The 23,613-nt window shown below is 41.1% G+C and overlaps 2 protein-coding genes across 2 annotated transcripts; one reads left to right on the top strand and one right to left on the bottom strand.

The window, feature by feature from the left end:
• Positions 1 to 622: 622 nt before the first annotated feature.
• rab22a (RAB22A, member RAS oncogene family) lies at positions 623 to 10,761 on the bottom strand. Its single transcript, XM_084463631.1, has 7 exons — positions 10,409 to 10,761; positions 9,835 to 9,914; positions 9,168 to 9,249; positions 5,264 to 5,335; positions 5,038 to 5,144; positions 4,219 to 4,328; positions 623 to 3,406 (listed from the first exon to the last, which is right to left on the bottom strand). The coding sequence occupies exons 1-7, from the start codon at positions 10,442 to 10,444 to the stop codon at positions 3,309 to 3,311; spliced, it is 585 nt and encodes a 194-aa protein (XP_084319757.1). The 5' UTR covers positions 10,445 to 10,761; the 3' UTR covers positions 623 to 3,308.
• Positions 10,754 to 23,193, top strand: ppp4r1l (protein phosphatase 4, regulatory subunit 1-like). The gene is made up of 20 exons (XM_084463630.1): positions 10,754 to 10,954; positions 12,093 to 12,137; positions 12,995 to 13,133; positions 13,693 to 13,799; positions 13,968 to 14,110; positions 14,273 to 14,419; positions 14,534 to 14,641; positions 15,633 to 15,698; positions 16,013 to 16,171; positions 16,386 to 16,510; positions 16,641 to 17,161; positions 17,315 to 17,649; positions 17,756 to 17,839; positions 17,957 to 18,142; positions 18,334 to 18,495; positions 18,762 to 18,862; positions 19,053 to 19,173; positions 19,607 to 19,741; positions 20,614 to 20,755; positions 20,852 to 23,193. Exons 1-20 carry the CDS (start codon positions 10,948 to 10,950, stop codon positions 20,995 to 20,997), a joined length of 2,979 nt encoding a protein of 992 aa, XP_084319756.1. The 5' UTR covers positions 10,754 to 10,947; the 3' UTR covers positions 20,998 to 23,193.
• Positions 23,194 to 23,613: the final 420 nt, after the last annotated feature.

Genomic DNA, 23,613 nt, shown 5'->3' on the forward strand with positions numbered 1-23,613 from the left:
AAAGGCCATTAACCAAGGGGGAATAAAATAAGCCCCTCATCCCTAGATCTTATTCTCAATGAATTCCTTCGAAAGCCTGTTGTGTTATTATAGATACATAATATAATAAATATATTTTTGGTTAAAAGGGGGCATACAACAACCTATTACATTTTACATCTCACAAGAGTTCAGCAGAATATAGTAGTAATAGTAGCCTACTAATAGTCATCATAATTTACATTTTTATTAATAACGCATTGTAGGCCTAACCCTAACTGCATCATTCAAATAATTAATATGACCACCAAAATTGTCTACAGTATCTACATAGCTACAACCCCACTGGGAATAGGTGAAGTCATGGTGTCAAGAGTTTGTTAAGTGAATGATATGCTGTCCCGGCCCTCTTCCACGCGGACATATCTCAAATGTCATATTTATATATATATCGTCAAGGGATAGGGGCCGGTGGAGTAACATGACCAAGTACTAACAACATTGTTACTGTATCCTCAAGGCTCAAGCAAGTTAATAAAGATCCAGCAACTTGGCAACTACACCACAAGTGTAGAGCATGAAACAGCTCTTTAATATTCTCTGAATTAAATAGAAACTGTATTTCTCCACATATTTTTTTTAATTTAAAAAAAAAAAAGGTTGAGAATTCCCTTTTTGGACATTCACAAATTCACTGCCAACATAGATTTTAGGCATTTTTGTTTACAATCATTATGAAAAAGAATATAAAGCGTAATATGTAAACTACAGTGCAGATAGCATGACTGTTGTTAACTGCAATCTTAATAATGACCTGTGTTTAATTGGATGACATGTCTACAATGAAAAACTGTATACCAAAGATAATTTACATGCCTCGGGCCAGCCCAAGACTGTTGGTATATTCCATCATATCGTTCATGCAATTCTTTTAGTCACAGAAACAATTTGCAACCATCTGACAAGATATTTTGTTACACCACTTTAAATTAATACATTACATCGACAAGGAAAATAAAATAAAGCTTGATGGGGGAAATGGCTTTGATGATGTACAATGTGCAACAACAATATGGCAACTGACAAGCAGTTGGTTATCATTCAAAATAACAGGCAGAAAATATCTTTGTTTGTAGAAAGATTCCACAAAGCAATTTCCAAATCTGGTTAGACATGTCAACTGTGTTCACATGCCAACTTTTGTCTACTACAAAATAAAACACATTAAAGTAAAATACTTCACTGGCTTTCATTTTTTTCAATCAATCATTTCAATCAATCAAGCCACAGTACCAGAGTTATTCCCTTTAAGATATAAAGCTGAAGCTAAAGACAGAGACATTGACAATATGAAATAGTGCGGAAACAGAGCAACAAATTACTATTATTTGGAACGCCTTTCTCAAGTGTCTGTAACATGTTGCACTTTAACATCTATGCATCATTGCATTTCATACAATTGAATTACAAAAGGAGATCGTCGTAAAGGCTTCTGTCTTTTTTCCATTGTAAATGGTTATTTCATGATCATATATCACACTTATATACTGTAATGGATTTGTAGTACCCAGGTTCTGGTCACATTTTGACCAGAACCTGGGATAATGACAACTATTGCACATTGTAATAGAAAGGAAAAACGTCCTGTACAAAAAGGTAGCCTTCCTTATTATACAGCACATCAAAAAACATTTTAGATATAAAATAGTGAATAATAAGAGACAGAAGAGACAACCTGCAAGGTACATTACCAAGTCTAGGTTGTATGGGCAAGTTATTGTAATTCATCGTCCACCCTTTACACAAAATGTGTTCAGAAGCATGATATCAAAATAAAAAGAACACATGAGAAAGCTGCTCGTCCCCACTTAATATTCCAGATTTCTTGATAATATTCCATGTATCATAGGTCAGGTAGTAAAACTATATTGGAGTGTTGGACACTATATATTCTGTAAACTAAACATGTGAATGGTACAATTAAAGAATTTGGCAATCATTTTTCCATTTAGTGAGCTGCATTTTAACATAATAGAAAAAGATTGAGGCCGGCATGGCAGGCCAGAAATCACAAATAGTTAACATGATGTTCCAGAAAAACCAACGCTAGTTTAAAACTGTAAATCAACTGGCAGTACTCTCCTAGCTCTGCGGGGTCTTTCTGATACAGCATTCTGGTGACAGATTCCCCTATAACAAGCGTAATGCAGAAATGGTCGGCAATTGAAAATTGTTATATGGTACACTTGGAACCTGCCAGTTCAGTATTATAAAATGACTAACACCATCCCTGGGCAATGCTGACAGCAACACTCAATATGTTTCCTTCATTTTAGAGTAGAGACCTTGTGGGAGCACTGGTCTGTTCCCAGTGACATGTGGAAGTAAGTACCATGCAAATCCCCAAAAGAGTCGCTACTTCCACAGAACAATAAACATAGTGGTGCCGGCAGCCTAAAGCATTGATGTTGAGCATTTCAATTGAGTAGTAAGGCAACCATGCTGCACGTGGTTGTGTATGCAATGTTTGGTCCGAAGCACAAGTTTAGAGCAAATTGAAAAACTTAAAATACAATAGTGGTGTTCATAAGACACCTGTACTTTCATCAGAACCATTATCGTTATCCATTTCCAGCCACATGCATACAAGACTACCAACATGTTTCATAGTAGAGAAGAACCCTCTTATAGTGTGATAGGAAACTTAAAAGGGCAGAAAGCACTTCATCCGCTAACCAAAGGGTAGACAATATAAAAACAAAAAAGTGGGGAACACAATTCAGAAGTCCATCAGTTAAAGTTACCTCACTGATACAACAATAAGGCAGATACTTAAAGTCATCTAAAAAATGTCTTATTTATGAGGACTCCTGTTTTACCCCGTCTGAGTTCAATTGGCAACAAATAAGTCCAGAGTTAGATATCCTTAAAGGGAAAATTTCAGGCTTCGCTGGGATGTGCATTTTGTATGCATATACACATATGAGTTTAATTCAGCGATATAGATTGGAGGGGGGAATTCAGTGATTCAATTATTAAACGTTGCATTATAACTGCTTAACACGTTATCATTAATGTTTACATTTGAGAGAAAATGCAAAAGATATTGCATAGTAATGAAGCCAATTTAGTGTAAATGTATGGAACCCCATCCTGTCACTCAAAATAGACAAAATGTCCCCTGGTGATGTATTGTGCTTTTGTGTTGCAAGTAAATAAACTGTGGCATCAGGGGGTTAGTTATAAGGAATATGGTTGTCTTTGGCTTGATGGGACATAAAAGCCATCACAGAGAGGTGTCACTTTCGGGCCAGAAGCTGCAGCCATCATCAGCAGCAGGTTTTACGTGACTCTGAGGCCTGGCGTCCAAGTTGGAAACCTCTCCCTGAAGTTGCTCCCGCAGCTTCTAGGACAGGGATGCGCTGACCTTTTCAAGGGATGCACAGACGCAAACATAAAACATTGTTTCAAAAGAGATTTAAAGATTTTTGTATTAATACGGTTTAGTTTACCATTATGGATGGAAGAGAACTGTGTCAGAATTTAAATAGGCTGTTACCTCTGTTGTTAAATTGTTTTTAAAATTTTTTTTACAGTCTTAAGTCGTCAAAATCGACCTTAGTGCGCGTCAAATTAATGTTGCTTTTTCGCAAAACCGATAATCAGGGTTAAACTTGGCTACGTGATGCTGTCATAGATGATGACATAATTTTGGTACCTGTGAAGTACCTCACAGGCTAGTACAGGCCGCTGTAGTCATTGGAAAGGGACAAGTAAGGGGTAGGATTCAGTTGGTTGCAATCTTAAACCTAGATGCTACAAAATGTTACACTCTGGAGTCTGGACCTTTAAATCTGATTTAAATGCGGTTTATTTTCCAGGACAATCTTAACCTTTTTGTGTAATAGGGCGCATTTTTAACCAGACTTAAGCTGCTATGCATGCGACTATCAGGACCCCGGCCCCCGATAATACAGGATGGCCAGGCTCATTTAAACTTTATCCTTAAAAAGGTTGAAGGTTTTAGTTATAAAACAACGAGCAACAACTGATGCTTATTAGGAAATTAGGTTTTTTTAAATAAAAAGTTAAATACTGTACACCTGCTTTAAAATGCACATGGAAACAATATTAAATACAAAGATAAACAATGGCAATTATGATAAGACAAAAATTCCACCCAATTTCTTGCCTGATAAAGATGACATCGAAAACCAAATTCTTAAGACACACACTCACTGATCTCTCTGAAGACCTCGTTGATATTAATGGCATTCTTGGCACTGGTTTCAACAAAGATTGCATGAATAGAATCGGCATAGTCCTTGGCATCCTTCTCAGAGACTTCCCTGTTAAATAAAACACAGTATGAAGGATGGATCATGGATGATATTCCCTACTAAAGTGTATAAACTGCTGCATGCAGTTTTTTTTTCCTCAATGACAATCTTCGTACATATTTTCATGTTTTAATGTCCAGGATTAGCATTTCATTTCCAGAAGAGTGACTTGCTAAAGGACATTCTACAAACCAAAACGTACATTTCACAAAGCTTTGAAACGGGTGTGTATAGTGTACTATGAACGATCATAGCGTCTATAATGCAGTCCTACTGCCATTTAATCCCCATAATGATCATCAAGTTGCACCACATTGGCCCAGAAGTGAAATGAGAGACGGATAGGCGAGCTGATATAACTCAACAGTCTATTCATAGAATATTAATTAGGAACAAACTCAAGATTCCATATCAACTTTGTATAATTAAATGGGAAATATGGATGATGGCTTATTAAATGGACTATTAAATGGAATAAATGGACATGGCCTTTAAACCATAAACAAACCTTTTTAAACCAATACCATCTCCCTTTCTTTATGCCTGCCCATCTGTTGGTTTGCCTTTCCCTGCCTCGTCCTCAAAAAATATGATTAATTTCCATTACTATAGTACTTTACTATATTTATAGTGATAACCTAAGGGGTTACTACAAAAACAAGGTTATTTTATTCAGGAAGAATCTGTTACGTTAGGACGAGTGATAACAGGATCCTACCTGGCATCAGAGAGGTCACTCTTGTTTCCCGCGATGGCCACCACGATGTTGGGAGGGCCGTGCTGCCGCAGCTCCTTCACCCAGTTCTTCAGTGTTTGGAAGGACTCCTGGTGAGAGAGGCATTACCAAATTTGACACAAATCAAAAATAATAATAATATGCACAAAAAACAACAGCCACATTTGTTGCCGTTATAGAAAACATTCTTTGTTTTATTTTTTTTTACCTCTTTTGTGATGTCGTAAACAATAATGGCTGCCGCTGAGCCTCTGTAGTACATTGGCGCCAGAGCACGGAACTACGGGAGACAGACAGGGGAAAATTAGGATGTGATAAACAGGGGACAGCAATGTCTTTAAATCACTCCTCATGGGGAGAAACAGATGGAGTGAAAGGGGGTTAGTTGTATTAAATCTCCAGTTGGGTTATGCCACTACCACTTCTGAGGTATTTGGGAACTTAAACAAACTTAAATTCTGTGAAACCTTGGTATCATTTCTGAAAATGCACATACACAGAAGAGCACAGATTTCTGGAATATAGGCATTTTGAATGCCTAAATGGGTTTCAAAGTACATTTAAAAATTTTTTTAATGTAACTGTTTGGCCTGTGGCGTGAAAAACTGACACATTTCACACTATAACCGTGTCTAGACTTGATATGTTATGTCTGATTCTACATAGAAAAAAACGAGTGCAGTGATGACATCACTGTGTGCTTTAGCTTCACTAGACTGAATAACGCACACGGTATAAATGGTGCGATACAAAGAAAGGCCGCCCTGTTTGCACAAACCTACAGGCAACTGCTTTCCTAAAGTGCCAAAGACAAATGGCTTTATTGAAATGGATGTATGGCAAGTATTTCCACCATGGAATCTAACATGTGGCAGCCATCAGGAGAAGGATGAGCAAAATGTTTCAAAAGATGTTAGCATCTCTATAGTCTTTGGCCTAACTATGCATTTGGTCTTAACCAAATATCACAAAAGCACTGTCTGGTCCAGCAACACACACACACACCCACCCACACCCACACACAGTCATACACATTTTATTTGTTTAAATGTTTCCAGTGAGACAATTGCTAAATTGTAAAAAGCATAATTTGACCCGTTATTATCTGGCTTAGTTCCTGCAGAAAATTATGAATTAATAATGCTGTTGACTTTTTTTTTTTTTTTTCAGATCTCAGTCTTGCTGATGTAATATCTTCATTACACCTGGTTAACTGAGAGGTGGTATACACTTTTTTCTATACTTCTTGAATCCTAAGAGATACATTTCATTCCATTTTTGGTTTTGAACAGGCCTTAAAATTAATGTTTGACATTACCAAGAGTCTAGGAGGCTGATTTATACCAATTTGGACAGTATTTTTGTATTTTTTGAGTGGAGCAACACATTTTTGCCGTCTTATTGAGTCACAATATTGATTTACTGTATATTGTGAGCTCAAATTAACCAGATATTTTTCATTCCCAAGTTCTAGATGATCCCTCTTGTTCCCATGTGAAAACACCCTTTAATTGTCCAATTGTAATTCACTGGACATCTGACTTGCTTGTTTTAGGAAATGAATGGTCTCATTATCAGATGTTTTGTGTTAATCTCAAACAAACCACAATCCTCTAGTAGACATTCACTTGGAAGGCCTCTGCCTTTCCCACCAGGATGGAATAAACTATCTGTCTTGGAGTGACACAGTTACCTCAGGAAAGCACACATTCCACATAATTATGGTTGTTACTGGCCCAAAGTCCACCAAAGGGAGTCCAACTTGGGATACTTGGCAGCGCCGGTGAGGCGAATGCTGTCTGTCTCGCTGGCTACCACTAGGCTGCTAGCTTAACTACCACCGCACAGTCCTGTGTGGTCTCGCCTATAGCCTTCACCCCGAGGAGCATACACGGCGAGGCCAGACCAGACATCTGGCCACAGGGCTGCCTTAAAAAAATAGTCCCGACAATGCTTGGCTTATGCAGATTAATTACTGAAACCATGTGCGTGGCACAGATTCAAAAGACATGGTGTGGCGGCAGTATGAAGTTCAACTTTGCTTTTTAGGGAGAAGAAGTGGACAGTAAGGATTGGCTAAGGTGTTGACAGACGGGATGGCGTGTACTCATGTGTTAGGCTGAGATAGGAATTCATATTAAAGTACATATTAACATCCCCCTATCCAAATTATCTTTATAGATATTCCTTATCATGCTGCTGACTGGCTCGGTCTCTTCCCTTTCTACACCTAGATCTGCCAAAACTCGACGGAGGAAGAAAAAGGTTTTAAATTCCACAGTTTAGTATGAAGACCACAATGACACCCAGACACACACAATGCCAACAAGATGACAATAAATTATATTTTGACAAAGACATTCAAACCACTTAATGGACCACAGAATAAAAAAAACCCTAATGAAAATAAAATATGTGAATAAATTGACCATGAAAGCTAACAGATAAATAATTATATCAGAAGAAAATATTGTACAATGTGCACATGAAAATCATATGAAAAATTGATTTTGACGGAAAAAGAATCCATGGCGGTCACTATTTACAGAGATAGTATTGGATAGGAGCCTTTAGTGGCAAGCAGCAGTGGGCAGACAGCTTGGGTTTCACTCTGTCATCTTATCTTAAACGGAGATCCGTTCGGGCACTCTCAAGGCCACAAAGCAACGCAGGCCCAATGGAAGGTGTGGACTTGTGGACTAGCCAGCCCCCCTCCCCCCCCCCTTTCTTATCCCCAGTCTGGAGTGAGTAAAGAGAAGGGAACTAACACTAACTTCTGAGATCACACAGAATTATGAAGGCGATTCATGTGTGCGCATGCATGCAGGGAGAGGAAAAGGGGAAATAACATGGATTACTCATGCAGTGAAAAGAGAGATGAGAGTTTAAATGAGTGAAGGGCTCGTAGAACACAATTTCCACTAAACTGTTATTTTTCTTTCCTACATTTGTTGAAAATATCAGTTTGATATTCGTAGGGAGGGAGTAAACACAATAGTAAATATTTAGAAAATATTACGGCATACAGAAAAGTAATTGCTACCCAGTCACAAATGATCCGACCCCCCACATTGGATAATGAACCGAACCTCGACCAGGCTCAGCACACATAAGAAAGAAAAAAGGAGCAATCAAACACTCAATGTCACCCACAATCTCGTACTGCTGGCAAGTATTTTCAAACCCATCCGGCTCTACCTCGCACCTGTTTCTCCAACGTGCTCTCTGTCATAAACCGGGTCAAACGTACACGCATGACTAACATTGCTGCCAAGATAAATGGTCTCCCCACTCCCCAGCCTCTCAGAGCTCAACTGTACGGCCATCACACGCTTTGCAAATGCAATAGCAAAGGACATCACACAGCCTCTCAATTGCCACTCTAATACTGCCCTCTGTACAGGTACAGAACCCTGAGGGGCAGAAGGGCTCGCTTGGACACAAGTCTGAGGGAACTTTGAGGCTTGTTCTCAGGCTATATTGTTTTGGCCTGTCATTATTGTATGCTGAGGTGTTATATTTGTATATTATGTATTGTTACTGACTGGTGTTGTGTGATGATGTGTGAAAAGGATATTGTTGTTTTCTCCTTGTGATGTACAGTTTTTTGGAAAATAATTGACCCCTGGGGACAATAAACAAACTAACTATACAATGGTTCATTCAATGAAGCTTGACACTCCTCTTTCTATTTTTGTATTATTAATTTGTATTTATATTTTATTTAACTGTCAAAAACAAGTTAAAATCTGCTTTACAAAGAAATACAAAACAAGAGACATTACCAGCTAGCTAGCCTACCTGATCCCGCTTTTAGGGCACCGTCCTAGACTCTATGAAGAGGTAAATATCGCCCCCTACCAGATATAAAGCAATAACTGCACTCACTATCCATCAGTTCCCATCAGTTTATGCTATATTAACATTTGTGATTTTAGCCCATATTACCCCATCACTCCAATGTAAATGACGGAATGCCGAACAAAGTATACACTTTTTTCTTTTTCACCGTACACATAGCAGTCACTGCACATAATCAGGTTTGTTTGATCACTGTAAAGCATTAATAAGGCTCAACAGAAATAAAGCTTGTGCTAGCCAAGTATACTGACCCGCTCCTGTCCTGCTGTATCCCAGATCAGGAACTTGTGAAGCTCATTTTGGTATTGCACTGTCTTGGTCATAAAAGATGCCCTGGAAAAGTGAACCGAGAACATGCATACATTTACAACTACAAAAAAAAAGTGAAAAATCTCAGCCTATGCTGATAAGCATTTTTTTCCCAGACAAGGGGCCGCCTTGTTATGTTGGTTGCTCCTCATACTCCTTTCACAATGAACATAGGCTCCCTGTCATTTCATATGTTGGCTTCTTTCCAATCTCATAACAGTTCCATTGACATTTAAATGGAATGTATTTTCAAATGACTATACATCAACTACTGCTCACTGCCTGTTCCAGATAGTGGTAAACAATATGCCTGGAACCATGACAGAATCTAAATGATGGGGCATAATGTAATAATAAATACATTTTCATGTTCATAATCATGATACCAACCTTCAACACACAATTTGGGTCGACAACAATTACCAGAGATAAATACAAATAGGAGGTAATCTACATTAGCATTTCATTTAATTTCCAGTAGGCCTACAGGTTTTCCAGAACTTCTACATTGGACTCATTATAAATACCTACATAAACACCTACAATGGTGTTTTCAGTTAGTCCAAATCTACACATTTTCAATTTTACAACGGATGTATATTACCATACCCAATTGTTGGATTGATGTTTGGGTCAAAACTGTCTTCCACAAACCGCCAAACAATACTGGACTTTCCAACCCCAGTGTCCTGAAAAAGTAAATTGTTACCAAGCATTCACATAATAGACATAATAGCCCTCTTGTTTGGCGACAAATCAATTTGTAAATTGTAGACGTAACTCGGGAATGGGATGGACACGCATACAATCATTTCCTTTATATATGAGAATATTTTAGATAGCTATAGAAAGCATCTAACCGCAGTATTCTGATACACTTTAATAATTGTAAGATGAGTGCATGTTGAAAAGATAAAATATTTTATGGACCAGTCGTTGCAGCATACAATATTTTTCAGTCGGATTTGTGCTCGTCTTACTGGAAAAATTATTAGATGGCAAAATGAATGCGGTATAAACAGTTAAATCAACAACATGCCTCCCTAATCAAAATAGTTATGACATCCCTAGAACGAAGTGCATTGGCTACACTAGCTGGGAATCTATTCTACTAGCACTAATAATACACATAACTAGCCATGGATAATGCAAATACAGCAAGATCCAATCATTCTTAACTTACCCCAAGAAGACACACTTTCAACTCTCTCAGTGCCATATCGATCTCTTCAACACAACTAGTTTGTGATCAACATTCCAGTCACTTGGACACATTCACTCTTTTCTACCTGTTAATGTTTCAGAGTGTCAGTCTTTGAAAACAAGGTTACCTGACTTCTGTCAGAAACCATGTATACATTTCGAAGTGGCTGAAACGTTATGGTTTGGCCGACGCTTGGTTTACTGCATGAGTTGCAATATGTAGGTGATGTAAACACCGAGCTAACCTCCTCGCAGCGTCTCCATCTTGAACTCCAGCGGGTCACGTGACCGCATCGGCTTTTTTTTGTTGGAAAAACACGAAGCCGAGGGTCAGCGATGTTGATTACTTCATCCACATGTATACATGGCTTAAGAATCGGCGTCTGATTAATTGTTAGTTTGGATCAATTATCTGGGAAAAGTTGCATCAGGAAGTGGTTTGAGGAAGTAGTTCTTCTCCTTGGTTGAGTGACAGCTGTGGTAGTGACAGCCCACACGGCGGAGCACCACAGAATCAAGATGGCAGGTAAAGGCACTTTCTTAATGGAATGTATTCGATGGTTAAACATACTTTTCTTCTTTGGGATAACATGTCTAGTTGTGAATTTACCTCCCTGAGGTTTCAATATCGATTTCTGGTTTATGGGGCGAATCAAAGCGAGCCCTACGGCCAGGAAACCAGAAGGGCTGGACGAGCCGTGTCGGCTAGCATAGCTAGCGAGCTACTTTACTGTCGAAAGCAAGCTAATAATACAAGTTTATTAGGTTAACACCACTTTTCAAAGTGTTTATGATAGATGCTCAAAATTATCGTGTAATGTCTCACAGTCTTTAATAGTTTGGCCCTACTTTATCTGTCTTAACCCTGTACAACATCGAATTGTTGTCAGCGTGACGAGTTGACCTAGCTTAGCTAACGTTAGCCTTTTTGCTAACGTCATTTGCAACCATAAGGGGACTACATCCAGCACCGTACCATAACAAAGGGATAGCTTCTAAAAAACGTTTCAGTGAATTATTATACAGAACTAATCAATGTATCGGACCCTATTGACGCAGCAAACACTAAACAGTCTCTGTACCAACGCTGCTATTATGTACATATTGGGGCGGGTTCCCTTGATTATTCAGTTGTAAACATTGACATGAAATCTCCTATATTATCAAACCGTTATGATCTGTTATTCTGATATTGTTTAACAAAGATAATGGGTTCCGTCGTTATTGTGAAGTGATCGATCCTTTATGATTTATATGTGTATTTTGGTAGCACGGAAACTCGTCTTCTTCCATAAGTCGACTAATGATGTTAGAATGAAAAAAATATGATGCATGTCATGAAATTCATTTTTAAGTGTTACATCTCTACATGACAATTTAGCCAATCTAAAATCTATAATTTCGTCTTTGTGAGTTTGACTGCACTGTGCATTGCATTGTACTGTGTCTTGGATGTTTTTATTGTATTGCTATTCACTAATTTCCTTTCACATGATTCTTTGTTCACTTGTCACATGCATGATAACCCTATTATTTAGAGTCAAGACAGGTGTAACAGCAATGCCCTTACTGAAAGGTTTAGATCTCATTGCAAGTTTGTAATCCATCTAATCTTTCCCATCATGTCTTTCCTCTTGTGTCTTATTTCCTCTCCATTATTTCAGGACTGTCTTTATATTTTGAAGATGGCCACGATGATATGGATGACTGTAAGTTTCCGGATTTTCATTTTCATGTACAGTTCATATTAAGCAAATAGCCTTTTTACAGAAATGCTTGAGGTCCTTGGGAAGCAGGATGTACCCTCCTCATAACTCTACTGACACATTGACAGTATACATTCTGGATAATTTTTCAGCTGTGCCTGAAATCTGGCTAATATGGGGTCATCTTAGCAAGGCTGCGTAACCAGTAACCAGTAAACATACATTAGTATCTGTGAAAATAACCTGTGTTGAAAGACTGATCTGATAGCAGTAGTTTCATGAATACATGTGACTTTAAATAAGTTTGTTGAAATGGTGGGGTTCTTGAATAAGCGAAAGCCACAGGAAATGCTGTATAAGTAATAAGATGTGATTAGGTAGTGTGTTACTTGCTGTATGAGGACATCAATGGACTGGTCAACAGTAATTAATACATTAATATAGTTGGGAAATCTTAGTTCTGGTGGTCAGAAAAGTGTGAAATACCATGCAGTCCCCTTTTTAGTATGTGTGAAAATGACAGATGCTTGACCTTGGGAATGTTGAAGCCGTCAATCCATCCCCAACATAACACTGGAGAAATCCTCCTGGGGATTCACCCGTTACTATTATTAGAAGCTATATGGACTATCCAATCTCTGTGCTCTTCATTGAGCATGGTGATGAACTTTCCCTCAAAGACCAAAAACATAAACATGCGCTATGCAACAGTTTGATCTCTGCTGACACTACGCAAATTTTATTTTAAATGTTTTGGTATTTTCTTTCATATTTGTGTTAAGTTAAGTTACCTAAGTTACGTTACCTAATTATGTTTGTATGTAAACATGCATTAACTATTGCCCCTTCTCCCCCCTCAGTCCACACAGTTGGATTTGAAAACTATGGCTCAGAGTGTGAAGGAATACGGATCACAGCTTTCCTAGATGCAGGACAAGACAACCTCACTCCTTTAGGGAGGCTTGAGAAGTATGCCTTCAGCGAGAACCTTTTCAACAGGTAAGAACTTGCCCAGGAGCTAACCCTAGCCCCAAAGTAGACAACAACACAATATTGGATAACCTCGACTATTGGATAACCTCTGACAGCCAGAACAAAGGCATGCCCTAGACCATCTTTACAGACTGTCCACATTCCAATCTGTTTGGAAGGCTCTTACCTGGGCCAACACTGTGGTGGAGCCATGCCACAGGTCTTACTGGAACATGCATGATTTGAAGAATGGCTATGGTTGTTTGTGGCCTTTTTACAGTTTTAGGTCCTGAAAAGTCTGCAATTCTGGGAATACCCTTTTGTTGATCTGCGTCTCACGCTAATGTGGTTTGATCTAAATATCACAGTCTGCCAGACACTACCAATGATTTCTTAAAGTGGATGTTTTTGTTCTCATGCTTCTTGTACTCTTCTCACAGTTTTCATGCTCCGCAGTAATGTACAATTACTACAAAGTACATCAACGGGAGGTTGTACTTGTCAGCTTGGGCTGTGCTGCTTTTACCCAGTGTGCACGTCTTAGCTATTGGCAGGTAACTAACCCAGAGGCTCTGTTGCTTCCCAGGGAGATCGTGGCACGTGGGCTGCTAGATGTGCTTCGAGAGTTCAGTGACAATGAAAATGACTTTATCAGTGTCATGGAGACAGTTGCCAGAATGTCAGAAGATGGAGGTAGATTATATTTTGTTGGTCTGCATTTAATTTGATTCATTCGTACTTTGGATATGTGCAACTGTAGTTTGAGATTCACTCCAGTTGGATATGAGCTTTCCTCTAACACCTACAGATTTGTATTTGTATAGTGTGCATATGCTCATGTTTGTCACGGCATGTTCCCAGAGCCAACAGTGCGGGCTGAGCTCATGGAACAGATCCCAAACATCGCCATGTTCTTGCATGAGAGCCGACCCAACTTCCCAGCAGCTTTCTCCAGATACTTGGTACCTATCGTGGTCCTGTATCTCACCGATCCAAATAATCAGGTAGGTTTTTAGTTGGCAAACAATTTGCTCGAATCCAACAGCTATTACTAACAATTGTGTCATTCTTAAAAAGAGGGCCTTGTTTTTTGTTTTAAATCTTTTTCAGGGCATTGTTGAGCCTCACTTGTTTGACCGCTACATTATGTATATTTTTCTCTATAGGTGCGGAAGACTAGCCAGGCAGCCTTGCTTGTTTTGCTGGAGCAAGGCCTCATCTGTAAGGCCGACATGGAGACCAAAGTCTGCCCCGTTCTGCTAGAACTCACAGAGCCAAGCAGTGACGATGATTACAAATCAGAGGCCGTTGCTGTAAGAGCAGTCCCTCCTTTCTATTGCATAATACCTACTGGCTTTGGACATGAAACTTTTATTCTTTTTCAATTATTTCCCTAAACAAACAATAACACCTTTGTGTAATTTCAGATCATGTGCAAACTGGTCACCATGTTGAGCAAAGACACCGTAGAGCGGCTGCTGTTGATGCGCTTCTGTGAGCTGTGCAGTGATGCCAGACTTTTCCAAGTCCGAAAGGTAACCATCTGCAAACCCTTTCAATTTCTTCACTTCTGCTTTTCCTATTGTTCCTCCGAATTGTCACCTACAACATGTAAAGCAGCCTTTTACTTATACATCTTACTCCATTGTATTCTGGAAATGTTTCTGAATTGGGAGCTGAACCTAGACTGGTAATGCAGGGCTCAAGAATGTGATCCTTATGCTGATGCGAGAAGCCTTTTTTTTTTTCTATAAAAAATATAAATAGATCAAGATTCTCCATAGACAATGTAATAGTGTCCATGCGCCACCATGCTCCTTCCTGCACCATGTAACATTTTCAGTCAGGGTGGTCACAATGTTGAACTACAAAATCAAGAGCTAGAAAATCTTTGTTTAATATGATGGGTGTGGAGGCAGTCAGTGGCTCTCGGATCCACTCTTGTTCCACGGTTACAGCAGAGCTTAAACATAAAGCGAGGCTCACACAAGATGAGCTATGGAGCACTGCATTGGCAGCGTCATGTAGTAGAGTTTGTGAGGCCAAAAAGTCAGTTTGTTAGGAAATATGCATTTAAAACATTTAACAATTTATTTCAAGTGGGTAATATTTTTTAACTAGAAGTACACAGATGAATGGTACATGACAATGGGCATGCCAATACTGCAAAAAAGGGGTGCCACCAAATTTGTAATGGTGCCACCAAGTGAAAAAGTTGGTGCCACCGGTAAAATGTTAGTCTTCATTAAGAGTCAACATTAACCCTGTTGTAGTCGACAGCGCTGCCAACACTCTGCTGTTGTTCTGTTGGTGGAATGTTAATTCCCTGCATAACTGGTGCAAGCTGGGATGGCTATTCAGGAGTAAATAACATATCAGTTAAAACGTGTACTTTTGTTTTGCCAAACATAACGCTTGGTGCCCGATTGTTTCCTTGTAAACAGAAGAGCCATACCTCGGTGTGTGTGTCCCTTTTTGTCAAAGAAAGGATTGTCGCGTCATTTTGCTTCATTGTCTTGTCATCAGGTCTGTGCTGCCAATTTCGGGGAGTTCTGTTCCATTGTAGGCCAGGAGGCAACGGAAAAGCTGCTGGTAAGAAGCATTGACTGTAATCCCCCAAAACCCTATGAACAACTTATCATTGTATTTATTCTAGCCAAACAAGTAAGGATCTACATGATATGCAATGCTATTCTATATTCGGCTGCATCTTTATTGGGAAAATATTGTTTGCGTTGCATAGATCGGGTCCATTAAACCATGTGCTTTGTACTGCAAATTGGCAAGCTTGTTGTTCCTTAATTTTTTTGTCCAGGAAATTTGCTTTCATTAGTCATAGCCATTGGCTCATGTTCATAAACTGATAACAAAGGTCGGTCAATAAACAAATTACTGTGCTTTCACAGATGCCCAAGTTCTTTGACCTGTGCTCAGACAGCCTGTGGGGCATCAGGAAAGCCTGCGCAGAGTGTTTCATGGTCGTCTCAAACTGCACATCCCCAGAGGTGCGACGGACAAAACTGTCGCCCCTCTTCATCAACCTCATAAGTGACCAGTCACGCTGGGTAAGGCATTTTAAAAGTACCGTCAAGATTTATACAAGTTGTAGCTGATGTACGACAATGAATGACGCGTTGGATGATACCATTGCATTGATGTTATTGGAAGGATGGTGACTACATTTGTTTGGCTGTGATCAGTTTACCACACGCAAACATTGCCATGATTAGCTCGAGAGTTGATGTTTTGACTAGAAGGTCTCCTTTTTGTTATTTTCAGGTGCGCCAGGGAGCCTTCCAGTCTCTTGGCCGCTTCATTTCCACCTTCGCTAACCCCTCTGGCACTGGCCTCCACTTCCGGGAGGACGGCACCTTACTTGCGCTGCCCAGGTGTACTTTAGAAAGGTAGAATATCCTCTATGGGGCTAGTCCTTGCTGTCATCAGTATGCCCTTTTTTTTTTAACTGGTGTCCTTTCATATTGCACTTTTGAAGATATTATGTGAAGGAATCTGCTTTTTGGCTCTCCATTGCAGTGAATGCTCCATCAACCCTCTGAAGTGCTCTGAAATGGGGGGCTGCCCCACACAAAGGACCATCACCCACACCCCTGCCAACCAGGACGGCCGCGCCACACCTTCCCCCGAGCGCTCTCTGATGGCTGACCTCGAGTATGCACATGCTTTCGGCAACAACTCTACGACCGCTGCCTCAGAGACGCAAGGAAACCCCACTTCCGTTGGCCCTTACAACAACACAAACAACAACAATGACCCCACGGCAACAGAGAACGACAAGAACCAAAAGGACATGGAGCAGGCCGACGAGAACTTCAACTCTTTTAACTACTGGAGGCCTCCGTTACCGGACATCAGCGGGGAGCTGGAGATGCTCACTAGCCCAACCACAGGGGAGGAAATGGAAGGAGAGGAAGAGGATGAGGAGGTCATAGAGGAATGTCCTGCGTCAAAATACAACCCAGCTAAAGCCACCAGCGACCAGATCCAGAAAGTCCTGGACTGCTTGCAGCCCCATATGGATGACCCCGATGTACAGGGTCAGTATAATATTAACTTTTCGTTAATTTTGTTGAAGTTACAGCCCAGGTTAACTCGTCAGTTAAAATTGCTGTGATGGGACATACATTTTTCATTCATATAAATCCATCTCATTATCTGCCAGCTCATGGTATCTGCATATGTTAATTCAGCCCAAGTCCAGGTGTTGTCAGCAGCCCTCAAGGTGGCCCAGCTTGACAGCCCGACTGATGGCAGCCCAACCGAAGACCAGCCATCGAGTCCAATTCAAGGCGACGGCGACAGCGATAGCCCACCACCAGAGACCGAAATGGGTGAGGTCCAAGTGGAGAGCGAGCAGAGTACCACAGAAGAGGAGAAAACTGTGGAGCCTCCCCCAGTCCCGGAGTCATGCCCCATCCAGGAACAGGGCGAGATGGAGACCCAGACTGAGCCCCAGGAGGGCCAAGAAGACTCTCCTCCCAGTTCCCCTGTCTTGGTGCGGGACGACTCTGATCACAGCAGCGTGGTTAGTCATTTTAATGGTCCAGAACGTTTTTAGTACATCATGTTAATCATTTTGTAGTTTTGTACATAACTGTAATAATGTTTTTATTTAATTACAATTTTTCAAGGAATCTGAACTAATTGAAAGTGTGGAGGAGGAGAAAGAGGACTCTGCCCCAAGTCCAGTGCCTGAGGAAAAGCCTAAGATCCAGGTTGGGTGGTTGTTTTCCCATGACGGAATGTTTCCCATTGGTCACATTAAATGGTACAATTTTCTCTGGTGTTCTGGGTAACGTTTTCATTATGTTGCCTCTTTGCTCCTTGTCCAGAATGTCATACCCCAGCAGCTGTTGGATCAGTACCTGTCCATGACGGACCCAGACAGGGCCCAGACGGTGGACACGGAGATAGCCAAACACTGTGCCTTCAGCCTGCCTGGGGTGGCCCTCACACTTGGCCGCCAGAACTGGCACTGCCTCAAGGACACATATGAGACACTGGCCACTGATGTTCAGGTAGGGGGCCAGATGAACAGTCCAAGGGCCTACATTAAAAGTGTCAAAATTCTTGCATACCTTAAAGCCGGTTGATTCACACTTCTTTAGATTGTATAATTTGGAATGTTTAACAGTTAACCATTTTCCAATATGAATGATTTTGCAACTTGTAACATTGGGGTATACTTGTAACATTGTGTCTTGCTTAGTGGAAGGTGCGTCGAACGCTGGCCTTCTCCATCCATGAGCTGGCAGTGATCCTGGGCGACCAGCTGACGGCAGCCGACCTGGTGCCCATCTTCAATGGCTTCCTCAAGGACCTGGACGAGGTTCGCATCGGTGTCCTCAAACACCTGTTCGACTTCCTCAAGGTCAGACCTGCGCCCCCAAACCGTGCGGTGAATGTGTTCCCTGTCATGTGTACAAGTGCTACTATTTGCATTCTGAAGAGCCATGCAGCAAGGCTCTTTTTCTTTTCATTATGAAGCTATTATTTAATCTACCAACCAAGCATCAACGTATTTTACATAAATGTTTTGCTCTGCTCAAATCGTATTCATCTGTAGGCCAATCATATTCTACAGTCCATTTACATCACCAACCATAATTAGTCTCACATATACATATGGTTTGACAGCTGCTGCATGCAGAGAAGAGGAGAGAGTATCTTTACCAGCTGCAGGAGTTCATGGTGACCGACAACAGTCGCAACTGGAGGTTCAGATACGAGCTGGCCGAGTAAGTGTCCTCCTCTGGGCTATTCACACTAGACACTCCAATACAGTCCAGTGGCTTCTTGCGTGGAAGCTGGAATCTAAACGTTTTTTAACGAGTGACCCTATGTCCAGGCATACTTCATTTTGTGGTACACACGGTAACATAATCGTTGGCATTGTTTTCTAAATCCCTGCATGTCTCTGTTATCCAGGCAGTTGATCCTGATCATAGAGTTGTACAGCCACTACGACGTGTATGACTACCTAAGACAGATTGCTCTCACACTCTGCTCAGACAAGGTCTCCCAAGTCCGGTGGATCTCCTACAAACTGGTGAGAACCTTGACCTTCATCCTCTCAACAACCATTTTGAAATCAGTTGCCTCATTACCGGTGCCTTATTACCTTATGTGTTTGCTTGATAATAGCATCGCTTTAAATGAAGTCAACAAACAACATAAACAATGCTTTGCATGGGCAGATCTACATTGCATGGGCTTAATGTAGCTCTTTCCAAAAGCTAATGTACAGAGATATTGCCATGTCTATTTCTATGGGCCTGTCAACATCAAGGGTGTTGCTCACCGTAAATGACTTGGCACATTCCCTTAATCTTTATTGTTGGGTGTGACGTGCTACAACTAAAGCTACAACTAAAGCTACAAGAAAGGCTTGTTTCGATCATTCATTCATCAAAGCCCAGTCAAACCCTGTGGTGTTATACATTAACTGAGACATGTTTATGCTTTGTGTCATGTTGTCTTAGGTGGTGGAGATCCTCCAGAAGCTGTATGCAAGTGGAGCTAATGACCTAGGCCTGAACTTTATCAACGAGCTCATAGTCCGATTCTGCCATTGTAACAAGTGGGTGGGACGGCAAGCCTTTGCATTCATCTGCCAGGTCAGTGAATCTCATGTGCTACCTACCACTACAAGAACTCCTGGGCCATGAGGCATATAAATCATATTGCAATGATTTTGGGCTATATCCCGATACACAATATGCATCTTGATGTTTTGAAATCTCCTCTTAATGCTTGATTTAACCCTTTGATGCATTCAAGCACACCACTATGATGATTTTAGTAGTCCCTTCAATGTATGTCTACATTAAAACTTGTTTATATTCATTAGTTGTGTCACTTTTAAAAAGGCAAAAAGAGGAAATTAAAATCTAGTTACATTGAACAATAAAGTATTTATTTAAACCAGGCCATTTCACAGATTTTAAATGTAAATAAATAATGGCAGGTTTTAGGGCTGCTGCCTACCTTCTGTAGCCTAGTTCTATAAAGGTTCTGTGTTCAGAATAATGCTGAATTCGCCTTAGCTTTTAGGTCACGTGACACAGCGCAACATTGCCCCCTAGTGATTCAGCTGAATAAAACATAAGATACAGTTTCACACTAGTAGCCTACCCAAAGCGCTGACCATCACAACTACTCCTTATTTAAATATCACATTACAACGGTTATTTTATACTAAGTTCTATATCTGGTTTGGCTGAAGGATACTTTTTTAACGCACAAGTAGGAAAAATACAATGCATGTGCTACTGGAAAAGTAACGCAACGCAATTATTTCATTGATAATTTGCGTTGCTTAATGTTAAATCCGCACAGCTAGTCTGTGTTGGTGTGTGTGGTGGGGGGAGTGATGCCTCGTGTCAAAAGTCATCACCCGCCACGGCAAAATATCCCTCTCCCAGGAGAGTGGTCTCGGGAAGTGTGTATGGAAAGGTGGCTTTAAAGGTGTGTGTGTGTGTGTGTGCAGGCTGTAGTAGAGGAGGACTGCATGCCCATGGATCAGTTTGCCCAGCATCTCCTGCCCAGTCTGCTGAGCCTCTCTTCGGACTCGGTGGCCAATGTGCGTGTTCTCGTTGCCAAGGCCCTGCGACAGAGCGTCATGGAGAAAGGTGGGCAATGTGCTGTCTTTTTTGTGATAGTGCTTCTTTACATACCAGTTTTGTCTGTTGTACTGATTTTCTGTCATTGTGGGTGATGCCCTGCAGTCTACTTCAAGGAGCCCGGCTGCCCCTTCTCGGACGAGCTGGAGGAGACGGTGATGGCGCTGCAGACGGACAAGGATCGCGACGTGCGCTTCTTTGCCACTCTGGATCCCAACAAGGCCCTGATGGACACGGCCCCTTTAATCTAGCCGCCATCCCTGCCTCCCCCCCCCCCCCCCCACTCCCCCTTAACCCCCTCCGCCTGCCTGTCTATCTACCTGTCTGTCTGACTGAGGCACAGTCAGCGTCTAACTGCCGTCACCAGCACCTGACCACCAGACCCCACCACCTGCAGAACTGTCCTGCACCAGCCACACCCTACAGATTTGTACAGACTACAGCATATATACCGACCTAAATCATGCATGCTCTTGTAAAACAAAAAAAACAACAGAGCTGTATTGTTTTTTTTTTATTGCGATGAGACCTGCATAATGCACACTATACAACACATAATAGACATTTTTTCAAGCAAAGCGGGATGTTTTTGATCTCTCCTTGCCAAGAAAGCTCCCCAATCAGAAAAGAATACCTAACAATAGTGAGCTGGACTCAAGAGATTAGTCTGACCCTTCTTTGGTAGCAGCCGTGTCTCCTCATCACTCTGCTTGTCCTCCTCTTCCTCGGTTATACCAATAACCTGCTAAGACCCTGCTTCGCCAATCAACGAGCGGGCTAAGAGCTTGTTCTCCAAAGCTAATCATAAAGTCGATTTTGTTTTTTCCTTCCCGTTCCTATTATTTTATTTTTATTTTTGGATCACTAAACGAACAAGCACGCTAAGGAAGTCTGCGTGGTCGGACGCAAGCACCAACTCAGGGGGGACTGATCCAGACCTTGAAGCGTTAGCTCTGACCTGCTACTACCAGCTAGGCCTGAGTAGCGGCTCACCACGTCCCAGCTGATGGAACTCCCGGTGGTTTAATAAGTTAGTTCTGGACCAGCTTCAAAACCCACCCGGTAGCTCTGCTGCTGGGTCTCCCTTGCCACAACAACCTGTTGTGTTCCTCACTTCCACTGGGCTCTTCACGCTTTCCCATTCCTTTCCATTTTCACTTGTTTCTCACCCCATTCTGCGTCGTGTTCATGGGCCGATGATGCTACCACTACGACGATGGCTGTCACACAGGAGAACCAAGGACTGCCTCCGCGTTACAGCCCTTGATGTAAACACCATATCTCATGTCTGAATGAATGCCTTAATGGACTATTGGTAGGTGTGTGTGTGTGTGTGTGTGTGTGTGTGTGTGTGTGTGTGTGCGTGCAAATAATGTGACACAGCACCTCTCCCAAGATTGCAGGAGAGCAAATGGAATACCTCTCTGTCAGGATGCGGCTCTGGCCTGTGTGTGTTGTCTAGAGAAAAGGGGTCCAGGGTTTGAACAGACTGAATGTCCTCTTGTGTGGAACTGCTCTCCCGGGGAGCACCTTTCACATGGTTAAGAAACACTTAATTCTAACAAGGGCTCACGATGAAGTGGCACGGTTCGATTATTAAACCTCAGCGCAAAGGACAGTGGCAACTCAAGCACACTATTCTTTTATTTCATTTGTATTATGCATGTCAAGCCTTCCGTTTTCCCTTCCTCCTGTTGTACAGTCTATCCCTAGCTCCCTTTTTTAAGTTGACCACATATGTGACCATGGTAGCGTTTCAGTGGATCTGACTGACCAAGTTGTACAGTACCAAATTCTGAATGACGCAAATCACAGTTGAGTGTGTTGGGCGATTCAATCAGGAGGTTGGTGAATAGATGTAAAGAGAAAGCGGTGTTATTATTGGCCCTTGTATGGGTTGAATGCATAAAGTATGAGGTTTCTAAAACCCTTAGCTATTTGGAACATTGTATAGCTTAAACCTGTGGAAACAATGTGTTTCTTAAACAATGGCCAGTCATCTTTTTATTTTTACAATGACGTGTGAATATGATGGGAGCAGTCACCAAGTCACTTTCTGAGTCTTCAGTTCTTTGACACCCCCCCCAGCCGGCGTAGTGTGTAAATCAGCCACTGACCATGACTTGAAGTCTCAACTGATGTGTGGAGCGCACTGCGCATCCCCAAGTACTTCTTGTGTTTGGAAGGAGAGTTAACTGTGTGGCTGTGCATCGTCTATACTCATCTCATCTGTCAGCAAACATTTTGTGCCCATCTCATTTTTTATGTGGTAGAACTGTTAATATATGCATTTTATGAAAATTATTTTTCTTTTCAATTATGCACCACTGTTCAAAGATTTTATATCCTAACTTTGCAAAATCTACAACCTTTGTAATATTCAATGGTTTCTTTTAAAAGGACATTTTATGTAATGTTATTTTTAGCATTCTGTAATTAAAATGAAGAAATTAGGTTGTGTCCTAGTGTTTAATGTAAGTGAATATACACCAATCAAGTTTGGACCATTGGACAATTAAAGACGGCACCAAGTGGGATGTATAAAGAAACGGTTCCAATACCGGTATGCCTACAACGCAGTAGGCTAATTTAGTGTAAACAAAACCTGTACTGGAATATTTAATAACTGCAGGCATGCAAACTGGTTTGGGGTGAAAAAGGTGAGAATGATACGTGAGCCAAGGAAAACCAGGCATGCAAACTAGTCACCTTTCGGCGAAATTCGCCGTTTTTTTTTTAAACAAAATTGGCCACTTGTGTGATTCGTGGAGATCCATTGAGAAAACATTGGGAGTGGGGGGGGGTCTACAGTCTGACGAAAACGAGACGATAACTAAATAAAAACTAAATTTGATTTGAACGAATAA

The sequence above is a fragment of the Micromesistius poutassou genome (assembly GCF_964030765.1).
Source record: "Micromesistius poutassou genome assembly, chromosome: 2".
NCBI classification, from domain to species: domain Eukaryota; kingdom Metazoa; phylum Chordata; class Actinopteri; order Gadiformes; family Gadidae; genus Micromesistius; species Micromesistius poutassou.

Coding starts and splice junctions, on each gene's coding strand:
- rab22a (XM_084463631.1), bottom strand. CDS start 10,444: ATGGCACTGAGAGAGTTGAAAGTGTGTCTTCTTGGG. Junction 5,336..9,167: donor ATACAGCAGGACAGGAGCGG/GTCAGTATACTT, acceptor TGTCTCCCGTAG/TTCCGTGCTCTGGCGCCAAT. Junction 3,407..4,218: donor CGAGGTCTTCAGAGAGATCA/GTGAGTGTGTGT, acceptor TCCCTTGAAAAG/GTCAGCGCATCCCTGTCCTA.
- ppp4r1l (XM_084463630.1), top strand. Junction 15,699..16,012: donor AGGCAACGGAAAAGCTGCTG/GTAAGAAGCATT, acceptor GTGCTTTCACAG/ATGCCCAAGTTCTTTGACCT. Junction 17,840..17,956: donor AGGAAAAGCCTAAGATCCAG/GTTGGGTGGTTG, acceptor CTCCTTGTCCAG/AATGTCATACCCCAGCAGCT.